This window comes from Rhinoraja longicauda, chromosome 20, assembly GCF_053455715.1.
Source record: "Rhinoraja longicauda isolate Sanriku21f chromosome 20, sRhiLon1.1, whole genome shotgun sequence".
In the NCBI taxonomy this organism is placed as follows: Eukaryota; Metazoa; Chordata; class Chondrichthyes; order Rajiformes; family Arhynchobatidae; genus Rhinoraja; species Rhinoraja longicauda.
The window spans coordinates 32,982,777-32,998,451 of NC_135972.1; the positions used below are offsets into that span (position 1 = coordinate 32,982,777).

The 15,675-nt window shown below is 41.9% G+C and overlaps 1 protein-coding gene across 4 annotated transcripts in view; it reads left to right on the top strand.

Moving 5' to 3' along the window:
• Positions 1–15,675, top strand: part of ppfia2 (PTPRF interacting protein alpha 2) — a 176,918-nt gene that overhangs the window by 146,623 nt on the left and 14,620 nt on the right. For all 4 annotated transcript variants that reach the window (XM_078417366.1, XM_078417368.1, XM_078417367.1 and 1 more), the window contains one exon: positions 5,482–5,579. In XM_078417366.1, coding sequence (XP_078273492.1) covers positions 5,482–5,579 — 98 coding nt within the window. The remainder of the gene's footprint in view (positions 1–5,481; positions 5,580–15,675) is intronic.

The window sequence follows — 15,675 nt, forward strand, 5'->3', positions numbered from 1 at the left end:
CAAGACCCAAATTCTTAACTAGGAACCTTTGTTTAAGGTTACCCATCGACTTTACTTGCCTCTCCAGGTGAGAAGCCCGATTTCAGAGTTAAAGACAACCTGGAGTCCTAATGACAACTTGGCCAGGACTTCTGGCAGAACAGTAAGGCGGTCTTGTCCCCAAGATACCTCTGCCAAATTTTGACAACTGGCAAAATCTGTTCCCAGTTTTGACAGATTTTAAATCAGGAAGTGATTTTTAATAGTTTCATTGAACAATAAATCCAGCAAATAGAGGAAAAATCTAAAATCATCAAAATAGCTAAATAATTAAAAACATCAAACTGACACAAAATATATATTTTTAAACTTAAGTTTATTTCCTAATATGAAACCTTATGAAATCAATGCTATCTCAAATTCTGCGGCAGGCTATAAAAGAATCAAGATTTGAGATGTCGTTCACTTGTATAATGCTTCCCTCCTGGATCCATTTGGACTGGAGCAAATTGACAGATCTTCCATTCCAAATCAGCCATCAACTTTGAGACTTCTAAGTTTCTCAGTGCATGCTCATACACTGGTCAGGAAAAGGTAGGCTTATACCAGGCATAGGTAACTTTGATCAAATGAATCCATTGAGGAGTATAAGGGGTGTAAGAGTACGCTTAAGAGGGAATTCGGAAGGGCAAAAGGGGACATGAGATATCCTTGGCAGAGAAGGGAAAGGAGAATCTTGAGAGAATCTATGTCTAGTCAGAGCAAAATGCAATTAGGGAGCGATTAGGTCCCAATAAGGATCAGTGCAATGTGTGGAGCCACAGGAGATGGGTCTTAATTGAATACTCCCCATCTTTATTTACCGTGGAGAAGGTTATAGAAGTCGGGGAGTTCAAGGAAGAGAACAAGGAAGTGATGCCCTGAACCATATTATGAACAAGGAGGTGTTGGCGGACTTGAGATGCTTAAAGGTTAGATAAATGCCTGGGGCCTAACCAAGTGTGATAGCCAGAGTCTAACCAACCATGATCTTGCAAGATGTGGGAAGCAAGGGAAGAAATTACTGGGGCCGTGGCAAAAATGTTTGTATCCTCCTCAGCCACAAGTGAAGTATTAGAAGATTGAAGGATGACAAATGTGTCTTCACTTCATAAGAGCTGTGAGGCAAAGCCAGGAAACTGCAGATGGTAGGAAAACTACTGGAGGGGATTCTGAAAGCTGTATCTATCTTCATTTGGAAAGACTGGCATTGATAGTCAGCGTGACTTTGTGTGTGGGAAATCATGTTTCATGAATTTAATTGTGGTTTTTGAAGAAGTGTAATAAAAATTGTTAACATGGGCAGAATGGTACATGTTGTCTCCATGACTTTAGCAAGATTTCTGACAAGATCCCACATGGTAGGCTGATCCATAAGATTAGATCACCTGGGATCCTAGGTGAGCTAGCTAATCGGGCACAGAATTGGCTGGGTAGAGGGAGTCAGAAGTTGGTAGCAGACGGATGCTTTTGCAGATTTGAGGCCTGTGACCAGTGGTGTGCCACAAGGATCAGTGCCGGGTTCCCTTTTGTTTGTTATATATATTTATAATTTGGGTGAGAATGTGAGTGGCATGACGAGTAGGTTTACGGTTGACACCAGCATTAGTGGTGTGGTGGACAGTGAGGAAAGTTGGCCAAGGTTACAACATGGTCTTGATCAACTGGAAAAATGGGAAAAGAAATGGCAAGTGGAATTTAACTTGGGCAAGTGCAAAGTAATGTACTTTGAGAAGTTAAACCGGAGCAGAACATGCAGAGTGAGTGGCAGGACCCTGGCAAATGTTGTGGAACAGCCAGACCAATGGGTACAAGTACACTGTTCCCTGGAAGTGGCCATACAGGTAGATTAAGTAGTGAAGAAAGTCAATGGGACACTCGTCTTCATTGGACATGAGTGCAAAAGTTGGGACATCACATTGCAGCTGTACAAGATGTTGATGAGAAAACGCATGGAATATCGTGTACAGTTCTGGTTGCTGCACTGTGGATGTGATTAAGCTAGAGCAGATGCAGGAAAGATTCACAAGGATGTTGTCAGGACTGGAGGTGTTACATTATAAAGAATTATTGGATATGTTAAGATTATTTTCTGTGGATGTGAGGAGGTGACCTTTACAGAGCTTTAAAAGGTGAGGTAAATGCATTTTAATCATAAGAAATCATATCCAAGATTATATGAATGTTTGTATTGAAATCGTATTCTCTTTTCAATGGGTTGATAGCATAATAGTTTTATTAATGCACTGGTAATCCAGAAACCCAAATTAATAATCCAAGATATGACTTCAAATTCCACTGCAGCAGCAAGGAATTTTTAAAATTAATTAATTAATTAAATCTCTGGGATAAGGACAAAAGCACGATCTGACTATCATAGGAATCTAGCTGTTTTGCAACCATCCGTTTTGGAAGGAATCCTGGCTTCCTTCCACAGTCTGGCCCATTTGTAATTCCAGATCCACCATAATGAGGGCAACTCTTAACTGCCCTCTGAAATAATCCACCATTTTATTCACGTGTAGGAAGGAACTGCAGATGCTGGTTTAAACCAAAGATAGACACAAAGAGCTGGAGTAACTGAGTGGGACAGGCAACATCTCTGGAGAGAATGAATGGGTGATGTTTCGGGTTGAGACACTGGTTAGGGATAAGGGAAATGAGAGATATAGACGATGATGTGCAGAGATAAAGAACAACGAATAAAAGATATGCAAAATTGTGATAAAGGATGATAAAGGAAACTGGCCATTGTAAACTGTTTTTAGGGTGAAAATGAGAAGCTAGTGCTACTTGGGTGGGGGAGGGATAGAGAGAGAGGGAATGCCGGGGCTACCTGAAGTGAGAGAAATCAATATTCATACCACTGGGCTGTAAACTCCCCAAACGAAATATGAGATGCTGTTCCTCCAATTTCCGTTTAGCCTCACTCTGACAATGGAGGAGATCTTGGACAGAAAGGTCTGTGTAGGAATGGGAAGGAGAATTAAAGTCTCCATCACAGGAGATAGACTATTGACTGACGTCTATTTCAAAACCCACTGACTCCCACAACTATCTCGACTGCACTTCTTCCAACCCTGCTTCCTGCAAAGACTCTATCCCCTACTCCCAATTCCTCCGTCCACGCCGCATCTGCATTCAAGATGAGATGTACCATACCAGAACATCCGAGATGTCCTCATTCTTTAGGGAACTGGGGTTCCCCTCTCCCATCATAGATGAGCCCCTCACTCGTGTCTCCTCAGTACCCCGCAGCTCCGCCCTTTCTCCCCCTCCCCTAGTCACATCAGAGACAGAGTCCCCCTAGTCCTTACCTTCCACCCCATCAGCCGTCGCATACGACGCAGAATCCACCGAAATTTCCGCCACCTCCAACGGGATCCCACCACGAGCCACATTTTCCCATCTCCATCCCTTTCCGCCGAGACCGTTCCCTCCGCAACTCCTTAGTTAACTCATCCCTTCCCGCCCAAACCACCCACTCCCCAGATACCTTCCCCTGCAACCGCAGAAGATGCAACACCTAGCCTTATACCTCCTCCCTCGACTCTGTCCAGGGACCCCTACAGTCCTTTCAGGTTAGGCAGAGGTTCACTTGCACCTCCTCCAGCTTCATCTACTGTATCTGTTGTTCAAGATGTGGACTCTTATACATCGGCTAGACCAAACGCAGACTGGGAGATCGTTTCACGGAACACCTTTGCTCAGCCCGCATGATCCAACCTGATCTCCCAGTTGTTGGACACTTTAATTCTCCTTCCCATTCCTACACAGACCTTTCTGTCCTCTGTCTCCTCCAATGTCAGAGTGAGGCTAAATGCAAATTGGAGGAACAGCATCACATATTTCGCTTGGGCAGTTTACAGCCCAGTGGTATGAATATTGATTTCTCTCACTTCAGGTAGCCCCGGCATTCCCTCCCCCACCCAAGTTGCACTAGCTTCTCAGTTTCATCCTACAAGCAGCTAACAATGGCCTGTTTCCTTTATCATCGTTACTTTTTTGCTTGTCTTTCATTCATTGTTCTTTATCTCCACATCACCGTCTATATCTCTCCTTTCCCTTAACCTTAAACAGTCAGAAGTAGGGTCTCGATCTGAAATGTCACCCATTCATTCTCTCCAGAGATGCTGCCTGTCCCGCTGAGTTACTCCAGCATTTTGTGTCTATCTCAGCATTTTATTCAATTGTACTAAACTTCTACAGCATAAGATGCAGCCATTTGAGGTGGTAGTTCATCACTAAATTCTTAACAGATCTTTGGGAGTAATAAATGGAACTCTAGCCAGTGATGCCCATTTACCATGAGTTAACAACATAACTTCAAACTGGATAGACACAAAAAGCTGAAGTTACTCAGCAGGACAGGCATCATCTCTGAAGCGAAGGAATGAGTGACTTTCGGGTCGAGGCCTTTCTTCAGACTCAACTATGTTAGTACAACATTCTTTGTTCTCCTTAGGATATATTGTTGAACAATTCCCATTGTTCTACAATGTCTAGGAAATTGCCTTTATCCAACATTGGGCATGCAATACGGTGTTAATGATGTTTGGTCTCAGCTGCAGAGGCCAGGATCTATCCTCTTAACTTTTCCACCCGATATGAAATGATAGAACTTTATTTATCCCAGGAGGGAAATTGATCTCATTGCATACCATTGCAGCATTCGGTTTTACCTATCGCAACTTAAAATACTTTTGGTTTCCCATTTTCCTTATAATCTTTGTTTGCATCTACAATGTTATTGAGTATCTTATACCTTGTTGGATACTTCATATCAAATCTGATTAGCTATCTAAGTTAGAGTTACATCATCATATATCTGACTACTAACCAAATCGGAACCTGTAACTAACCTGTCTTCTGAACCCAAATTTCCTATTAACTCATCCGCACGACACAGTGATAACATCTCAGTCCAGCTCAACAGCTGTGGCAACTACTGAAGATATGATTGCATGGAATCATGCTGCTTTCTACAAATTTGTACCTCTTGCTGATGTGGATGCCACTTGCACTTTACTCTGACTTATTTTAACTGATTGTACTTAATTAAAATTATATGTAGATGATTAACTTATTTTTCTGCAAACTAGTGTTTTTATTGATAGAGTTACCCCCTTTCTGTTTGCACTGTATTGCAACTATCACAAAATTCCCAACTTCCCTCTTTGTTTATGATGTTCTCCACTGACATGGTACTACTTTGTCTTAGCTCGTACTATATTTTTGCTAACTATATAATATGGATATTCTGCCCAAAGTGATATCAACAGTTTATCAAGCGATTTACAGAAGCTTAGGTCTACCCGTCACCCGCTAAAATGTACCCCTATCTCAAGGACCTCGACTTTCTGAGCTAACACATCCAATAGCTGAACTATTATAAACGTTTGTCGTGTAAAACAGAAACGGCTGTAACACAATTCCAAACATTGTTGTATTGTTCTTCTTCAGAACAAGTTTACAGTATGGTATTATGTGCTTGAAGCGGTTGAACTATGACAGAAAAGAACTAGAAAAGAGGAGAGAACAAAGTCAGCACGAAATTAAAGGTGAGAGATGTTTTATCACAGTTTCAAAATAAGTGAATAGTGAATAGTGGAACATCTGATACTTTCTTAAATGGGAAACTATGTATATGTAAAATATAAATAATGAGTATCATTCTTATTGTGAGTTAGAACATGTGTTAAATTATAATGCATGAAATGTGATAGCTGAAACATGATAAAGAAGTAACTGATATTTTCTGGGAGTCCTTGTAACGCATAGGAATTTTAACATATGTTGGGTGTATTTGAAGATGAAAGATTTATACAAGTAGAGCAGAACATCACTTTGCACAACTAATGTATACTATTTAATTACGCACTGGTTGTGTCTCTTAAAAGTCTTAAAATGTCTTCAAAACACATATACTTTAGAAATGAACTTAAAATCTTGCAGACAGTTGAAAATAAATCCCTCAAAGCTGGGTCAAGTAATGGCATGTATCTATTCACTACATAATCCAATATTAAGGAAAAACAAAACTTCTCTGGAAAATTACAGATTCATGCAGTTTTACGGATTTTGATGTCAGACTCCATGTATCCAACAAACAACTTGTGAGATGAGGTTGGCATCCACAAGACAGTTCAAATATCCTAATAGGAACAGTCAGTGAGGTAACCATGCAATTTACCTTGCGGTGACCAGAAACACATGGAGGGAGATTAGAGCTTTTATAGCTGCAAACCAGAGGAAGGCGGACTCGATTTTCAGAAATTGTTATTATTACTTCCTTATTAATCTGTGGTGTTTTCTTGATTATAAATCTTCCCAACATTTCTGCATACATGGATTGATCTCTATAGGAACCCATGCAACATAATGAGGTCTCTAGGAAACCCAGCCACAGCTTGCATTAGAGTTTTGTGGCTCGCCAGAGGCGGTGTCTTTATTCGTCCATGAGAACATAACAAATCTATATACTAAAACTCTCATTTGTTTGTTTGTTTGTTCCTGAACTACAGTCAAAACGGTACACGATAGTGCAATAATTTTAGGCCCACCTTACTCACCGTCGTCCCTTTGGTGCTAATGGAAGTTTCATTGAAATCGGTGTTATATTTTTAAAGTTATTCACATTTTAAAGTTTAAATCTATCTCCTAGGGAGGGAGGGGGGGGGTGGAGGGAGGGGGAGGGAAGGGGGGAGAAGGGAGGATGAGGGGGATGGAGTGGGGGGGAGGAGAAGGGTGGGAGGGGAAGGGGGGAGGGGAGAGGAGGAGAGGGGAGGTGGGGGAGAGGGAAGGGGGGAGGGGGAAAGAGAGGGTGCTGCACCAATGTAGGAGAGGTTTGGGTCCAACGGGTCCACTTGGTCTAGTGGAAATTAAATTAGAACTTTCAGCTCCTGAACTAGCTACATATTCCTTGTTTTCCTGAAGATTCAAAAATCTATACATTTCTACCTTGAATATCCTTAGCAAACGAGTCTCCACCTCTCTCAGATAGGGAATTCCAAGATTCACAGTCTTTTGGATACATTTCTCCTCATTTCCATCCTGAAGGTTGATTCTTAGTAATAGGCACTCCAGCTGAGTTAAACGCCATTTACCGTGTTAAGTCCGAAGAGAGTTTTTTTATGTTTCAATTAAATCACTTCTCATTCTTCTAAACTCAAGAGGGACACAGGGAGATGATGTGGACAATATGCTCCATATATTCTCATAGGACAAGCACCTCCTTCCAAAGAATAAATCTTGTGGACCTTCGCTGCTTTCCCCTATTGTAATTATCTCCTTCCCTTGGGAGGGAAACTGGAACTTTACTTTGTACTCAGCGTTACAATTGCAATATGACATTTATTCAAGTCCTTGGTCTGACCTGCACAGTAATTTCCAGTGATTTGTGCACTACAACATCCAGGTCACTTTGAACACTGGCACCTTTCAATCTCTCATCTTTTAAAAACATTGTTTTCTTGCAATTGTCTGCACATTTACTTTGCTATGTTCCATGTCTTTGTCCATTCACTTAGCCTATCTGTAGAACCCAAGACATTTGGGTAATTTTAAGATGGAGATTGATTGATTATTGATTGGAAAGGGCATCAAAGGGGCTGAGAGAGAAAAATTGATCAGCCATAACTGATTGGTGGAGTAGACTTGATGGTCTGAATGGTCTAATTTTGCTCCTATGGTCTTATATCATTCCTCAGCCAGATTATTGATATCAATTGTGAACAGTTGGGCCCTAGCATCAATCTCTGTTGTATCCTGTGAGGCACGGTCACCAAATCTAGAAATGACCTTTTTAATCCTGTTACCAGTTGTCAGTGCCAGCATTCTACTCCCAATCCCACGATCTCAATTTGTGTTTAACTATCTCTTGTGAGATCCCCCATTAACATAGAAACATAGACATAGAAAATAGGTGAAGGAGTAGGCCATTCAGCCCTTCGAGCCAGCAATGCCATTCAATATGATCATGGCTGATCATCCAAAATCAGTACCCCGTTCCGGCTTTTTCCCCATATCCTTTGATTCCCTTCTAAGAGCAAAATCGGACTCTCTCTTGAAAACATCCAGTGAATTGGTCTCCACTGCCTTCTGTGGCAGAGAATTCCACAGATTCACAACTCTCTGGGTGAAGAGGTTCTTCCTCATCTCAGTCCTAAATGGCCTACCCCTTATTCTTAAACTGTGACCCCTGGTTCTGGACTTCCCCCAGGAACCAGGAACATTTTTCCTGCATCTAGCCTGTCCAATCCTCTAACAATTTTATATGTTTCTATAAGATCCCCTCTCATCCTTCTAAATTCCAGTGAATACAAGTCCAGTCGACCCATTCTTTCATAATATGTCAGTCACGCCTGGTGAACCTACGCTGCACTCCCTCAATAGCAATAATGTCCTTCCTCAAATTAGGAGACCAAAATTGCGCACAATACTCCAGGTGCGGTCTCACCAGGGCTCTGTACAACTGCAGTAGGACCTCCTTGCTCCTAATCTCAAATCCTCTCACAATGAAGGTCACCATGCCATTGGCTTTCTTCGCTGCCTGTTGAACCTGCATGCTTACTTTCAGTGACTGATGTACATGCTCACCCAGGTTTCATTGCACCTCCCCTTCTCCTAATCTGACACCATTAAGATAATAATCTGCCTCCCTGTCCTTGCCACCAAAGTGGATAACCTCACATTTATGCACATTATACTGCATGCTTCTGCCCACTCACCCAACCTATCCAAGTCACCCTGCAGCCTCATAGCATCCTCTTCACAGCTCACACTGCCACCCAGCTTCGTGTCATCCGCAAACTTAGAGATGTTACATTTAATTCCCTCATCTAGATCGTTAATATATATTGTAAACAACTGGGGTCCCAGCACTGAACTTTGCGGCACCCCACTAGTCATTGCCTGCCATTCTGAAAAGGACCCGTTAATTCCTACTCTTTGCTTCCTGAGTGCCAACCAGTTCTCTATCCATGTCAATACCCTACCCCCAATACCATGTGCTCTAATTTTGCACTCTAATCTCTTGTGTGGTTCCTTGTCAAAGACATTGAAAGTCCAGATACACCAAATGCACTGGCTCTCCCTTATCCAGTCTACTTGTTACATCCTCAAAAAAAATCCAAAAGATTAGTCAAGCATGATTTCTCCTTCATAAATCCATGCTGCCTTTGACCGATTCCGTCACTGCTTTCCAAATGTGCTGCTATAACCTCTTTAATAATCGACTCCGGCATCTTCTCCACTACCGATGTAAGGCTAACTGGTCTATAATTCCCCGTTTTCTCTCTCCCTCCTTTCTTAAAAAGTGGAGTTACATTGGCTACCCTCCAGTCCACAGGAACTGATCCAGAGTCGAGAGAACATTGGAAAATGATCACCAATGCAACCACGATTTCTAGGGCCATCTCCTCAAGTACTCTGGGATGCAGACCATCAGGTCCTGGGGATTTATCTGCCTTCAGTCTCAACAGTTTACCAAACACCATTTTCTGCCTAATGTGGATTCCCTTCAGTTCCTCCCTCCGACTAGATCATCGGTCTTCTGAGAAGCCAAATATACTTGTCCCCCTTTATTTACTCTGCTAAGTACAACTTCTAAACTTCAACCTCAGATTGTCATATTGTCATATATGATTTTATTCATTTTAGGAAATGATGTGAAATGTATTCACTACTTCAATGGACGACCCTTTCAAATTGTTTGGATTTCCTAAATCAGGTCCTGAAAATGTAATGGCTTTCAGCCCTGTAAATCACCTGAACACTATACTTTTACCAATGCTAATTTCACTCTGGAGGCTTTTGTTAATTTCTTCCATGAAATTTGGCACAAATATTTGCATTGTTTCTCTGCCATGTCCTCATCCCCTGTTCTGTCACAGTCCCTGTGATGCCCACTATATGATATCTCTTTTATAAATATTAATCGAAGCTTTCACAGACTGTTTTTATGTTTCTTGCTGAATTACTGGTGTGTTTTACTTTCCCTTAGCAACATATTGGATCTCAGCTGAACTCTAAAATGTTCCCACACTCAAGCTTACAGCTTTCAACCATATTTAAAAAAAACTTTTCTTTTGATCTAGTACTCCAGTTTACCTCTCTCGTTAGGCACAACTGGATCACTTCTGTTTATCAAAGGCATTAAGTGGTGGCCGTTATGGAGGTTGATCTGACCCAATGAAACAGATAAAATTGGTAACAGCCTGTCCACATTTAACTTTGTCTGCACTGCTACTCCCACAATAAACCCTGACCACAACGTGCCTCACTCACAACCTGTTGTTCCTTTTCTGGAAATGAATGTTACTGACTCCCACAGCAGCATCTATCCATTGAGTCCAACTCCAGACTTCTGCTCACTGATCCTTACCCTGACACCCTCCCACCCCCACCCTGGCTAACCTTTGTATAATTGGTTTATGGTGAAATGTGTCTAATGTGTCAAAATGGGGACCATTCCATTTCTAGGCCATTTTCTTTTCTAAAATGAACGCCCAAGGGAATTATAGTTCAGATAAGAATCAAGAATATTAAGAAAACTTATTTCAGCCAGTCTTTAACCAGTAGTTATTTTTGGGTTGTTTTCCCACTGGTGCTGAAATTTTGTTTAGCTTTAATGCAATAAACATCTGATTTGGAGATTACAATGATTTCCACTGAAATAGGCATCATAATTATATTAAATTATATCTTCTATTGTTGAGGTGAGAACTGGGGTGAAGGATGCAATTTTTATCTAGAAAATTGAAAATGTAGTTATCTTCTTGCGAGAGATTGAGCAGGAATGAAAATTTGAAGTGAATCGTTTCTTACTAGAGGAGGTCAAACAAGATCGGGAAGAAGGTTTGAAGAAGGGCCCATCCTCAAAAGGCTTCCATGAGTAATATTCTTATTTCTATCTGATGGAGAACCAGTGTGTCTTGAGGCCAAGATGTTCCAAGGAGATGGGCATTAAGATCTGCTTCCTGATGTACACAGATGTCCTGCCTTAGAGTCATGCCAGGAATGCTCTGCTCATGGGAGCGAAGGTCAAAATGGCCTTAATTCTCCAAATTATTTCATGCAGTTGCAGCTAATTTCTTCTACATTTCCCAGTTTGCAGTCCAGCATTATAGAATCATCGAGTGATACAGTGTGGAAACAGACCCTTCGGCCCAATTTGCCCATACCGGCCAACATGTCCCAGCTACACTAGTCCCACCTGCCTGTGCTTGGTCCATATCCCTCCAAACCTGCCCTATCCATGTACCTGGCTAACTGTTTCTTACCGGCCAACATGTCCCAGCCTCAACTACCTCCTCTGGCAGCTTGTTCCTTACACCCACCACCCTTTGTGTGAGAAAGTCACCCCTCAGATTCCTATTAAATCTTTTCCCCTTCATCTTGACCCTATGTCTTCTGGTCCTTGATTTCACTACTCTGGGCAAGAGACTCTGTGCATCTACCCGATCTATTCCTCTATGATTTTATACACCTCTATAAGATCATCCCTCATCCTCCTGCGCTCCAAGGAATAGTGACCCAGCCTACTCGACCTCTCCCTATAGCTCACACCCTCTAGTCCTGGCAACATCCTCGTAAATCTTCTCTGAACCCTTTTAAGCTTGGCAATATCTTTCCTATAACATGGTGCCCAGAACTGAACACAATATCCGAAATGTAGTCTCACCAACGCCTTATACAACTGCAACATGATCTCCCAACTTCTATACTCATTTCTTATATAAGAAACTTTGCAGAATTTCTCTACTCAAGAAAGGAGAATTAATCCTCCTTAACAGAGAAGTAGATATAAGGCTTCCTCATGGCCAGGGAGTAATTAATCATCCATGTGGCATTAAGGGTTTAGAACAAGAAACCTGAGCTCTTTCAGCACAGCAAAAGATTTAATTTTCTGAATGTGCAGCTTTTATACTGCCCCACTGACAATCATTGACACACACCAGAGAAGCTTCCTTGATAAGGTTCATTTTCAGATGACAACCAGTGCGTGGTCACCACACAGAACCAAATGCTAACTCTTTGAGGACAGAGGCTATTCACAAAACCTGGCTCATCTCACCAACTCTGTATCCAGTAGTCTCTGGCAAAAGCACATATAATCATGGAGACAACCTTCAGGGTCCTCGTGCTTTAGATACTGAAAATGGGGGTTTCCTCCAGCGAGAATGGGAGTTTGCTCCAGACCCACTTCATTGTTACCTGCTGTATCCCCTAAAAATTAACCATTCTGTGAGAACAGTCGTTGGTTATTAAAGATGTTTGTCTGCTTTCAGCATCAACACTACACAGCCTGCAACTGTTTTATTTCTGTCAAATTGAGCAAAGAATTGCAATCAGGCAGTCTATATGGGAAATATATTTTGGCCTATCCAATGGAAGGCACTATAACAACATCCCTTTTAACCTGTAAGCACTATATTAGCATCCTTTTTAACCTGTTGCCCTTTTCCTTATTGGTGTTGCAGACTTCAGAGGTGCTGCTGAGTACCTGTAAGAGTAACTAGGTGCATTTTGTAGATGATGCACATTCTGCATTGTGCGTAACTGTCAATCCTTTCTGTTTATTTTTCCCAATGAATAACCATGCAACCACATAATGGAATTCTCCATAAAGAGGGGCTCTACGTAGGACCCACTCAATCTGAACAGACCTTGAAAGGAAAGAGCTAACAGATTTGAGGTCTGCCGACTGTCTGATAGAGAATCTTTGCATATTTTGACTGAGGCATAAACAGTTGCAGGCTGGGTGGTGCTGATCCTGGCAGCAGACAGACTTCTTTACTCTCAGCATCCAGCAGGATGCAATTAGCTTTCCAGCATCCTGTGGATTTTCATCTCAAAGAAAAAATTGCTCGAATGGATGGAAACGAAACAGACATCAAATCTGCATTGAAACATGTAAAACAGGGAGCTCAACATAAAGGCATTCAATTTAAAGCATAGAATATAAAATCATGTCAGTCTGATAATGTTATATCAAGTGAATTAATCAGGTGCCTACTCTTTTCAATGCTGTCCAACTGTCTTTTCAAGCTTTTTGATTCCTTCCCTGAACTGTGACCTAATCCTATAAAATAAAGCAAAAAATGGTGGATCTGCTTAGCAGATCAGACATAGGTGTGGGCACCACATTCAGCACTGACATTGTGGGCCGAAGAGCCCATTCTTATACTCTACTGTTCAATGAAGATAAACAGCCCTTTCTGGTAGTTCCCAGTTCCACATTATCTACCCAATGTGCTCTGCTTACGATTTAAGTACCAGCTATGCCACTGTATTTACATAAACGTTTGTAAATGGCAAGCGTCCTTGCCATAAAGCTAAATTCTTGCTATAATAATTTTCAGTTGTACTTCTCTGAGAACATTTACCGTTATTATTCACAGTGTCTGCAATTTCTCACGTTTTACAAATTCTGCCAACGACATGAATTCATGCAATTGTTTTCAAAATTCCAGGTTAGATGTTGACTTGCGAACCATCCAGTTTTGGCCATAACATGGTATGATGCCCATTGGATGCAGCCTGCAGTTGCTAAATAGTTAGGAGCTTTTCTATTGACTTGGGTAGATGTGTGAAACAAGCATGAGATTGACATAAGCAAGATGAAGTAAGCATTTCATCTTACAATCTTTGGGGAAATTGATGTAGAGATAAGAAAAATAAACACATCCTTAGGTAAGCTATGTTTCATTTCATATCCTAATGGAACCAGAAGGAGTAGGAGTGTACCCAAACTCCATCTGAGTGGCAACTGTTACAATCCTTAACTCACTGCTGAATAGGGTTGCCAACTGTCCCGTATTAGCCGGGACATCCCGTATATTGGGCTAAATTGGTTTGTCCCGTATGGGATTGCCCTTGTCCCGTATTAGGCAAGGGGGGGCGATGTAGGCCCGAACGGTGTAGGTCAGGACGGTGTAGGTCCAGACAGTGTAGGTCCAGACAGTGTAGGCCCGGGGGCCGCCTAACGGAGGTTGCATAACAACCCGCCTCCTGGCACGGGCGGCCGCCATTGGTGGAGCGGGAGCACGTGGCCGCTGGCTGGGGGAGGTGAACGTCACTTTGTCCCTTATTGTTGGCACCCCTACTGCTGAATCTCCTTCCAGGATTACCAGCTGATTTTGCTGAATTCTCTGAGTATGCCTAATTAGCAATACACCGATTTCTATTGATTCTCAGGACTTTTGGCTTCAACACATGATGGTCACAGTGTTACTCTGGGTCTTTAAAAGTGGCAATAAACACCATTCTATGGAAGGAAACAGTTGTCTTTCAGATTGATGGCTTTACATCAGGACAATGATAAATTAAATGTAAACAGATTTAAAATAAAAGCATCTGAGTAGAGGAAAGAGTAAAATTGAAATCTGTGACCAGATGCCAAGCAACATTGAACAGAGGGGCCTTGAGGTTCAAATCCATTGCTCTCTGAAAGTGGAAACACAGATAGATCGGGTGTTGAAAGAAGCATGTTGCATGCTTGCGTTCATAGGTTGGGCGATAGAATATAAAACCTGGAACATTATGTTCTAACTTTCAAAAACGGTAATTAAACTGAATTTGGATTATAGCTTGCTGCTGGCAAGAAGGCAGAAATGATTCATCAAAATGTTACCTGGATTAGAAGATTGTAGTGTCATAGATTCATACAGCACAAAAACATGCCCTTCGGCCCAGCTTGCCCATGCCCTCCAAGGTGCCCTATCTACATTAGTCCCATCTGCTCACATTTGGCCCATAACCCCTAAACTTTTCCTATCCATGTACCTGTCCAAATGTTGTTTAAATGTTGTTATAGTTTCTGCCTCAACTGCCTCCTTTGGCAGCTCATTCCATATACCCACCATCCTCTCTGTGGAAAAGTTGTCCCTTAGGTTCCTATGAAATTTTTCACCTCTTGCCCTAAACCCAAGTGCTCTGGTTTTTGATTCTCCTAAGATCAACACAAAATGCTGGAGTAACTCAGCGGGTCAGGCAGCATCTCTGAAGAAAAGGAACAGGTGACGTTTCGGGTCAAGATCCTTCAGATTAAGAGTCAGGGGAGAGAGACACTAGAAGTACGAAAAGGTACTAAACAAATAAGGGCCAACACTGATGGCCAAGAAGCCCACAATGGTCCATTGTTAGCTGGGGTGGAGATAATGAAGGAATACGAACAGTGAAACTAGCAGGACTACTATGGTGGGAGGGAGAGAGAGGGAATGCAAGGGTTATTTGAAATTAGAGAAATCGATATTCATACCGCAAGGTTGTAAGCTTTTGATTCCCCTACTTTAGTAAATGACTGTGCATCTACCCTATCTATTCTCCTCATGTTCTTATACATGTCCATAAAATACTTCCCATCCTTCTACACTACAAGGAATTCAGTCCTGGTCTGCCCAACCTCTCCCCATAGCTCAGGTTCTTGAGTCCTGGCAACATCCTCGTAAATCTTCTCTGCACAATTTCCAGCATAATAACACCTTTCCGATATCAGCGTGACCAAAAACGAGCACAAATTTATCTTCCTGTGACACCACTTTCAAGGAGCTATGTACTTGCTCTCCTAGACTCCTCTGATCTACAACACTCCCCAGAATCCTGCCATATACAGTGAAGGGCCTGCCATGGTTAGACTTCCCAAAATGTAACACC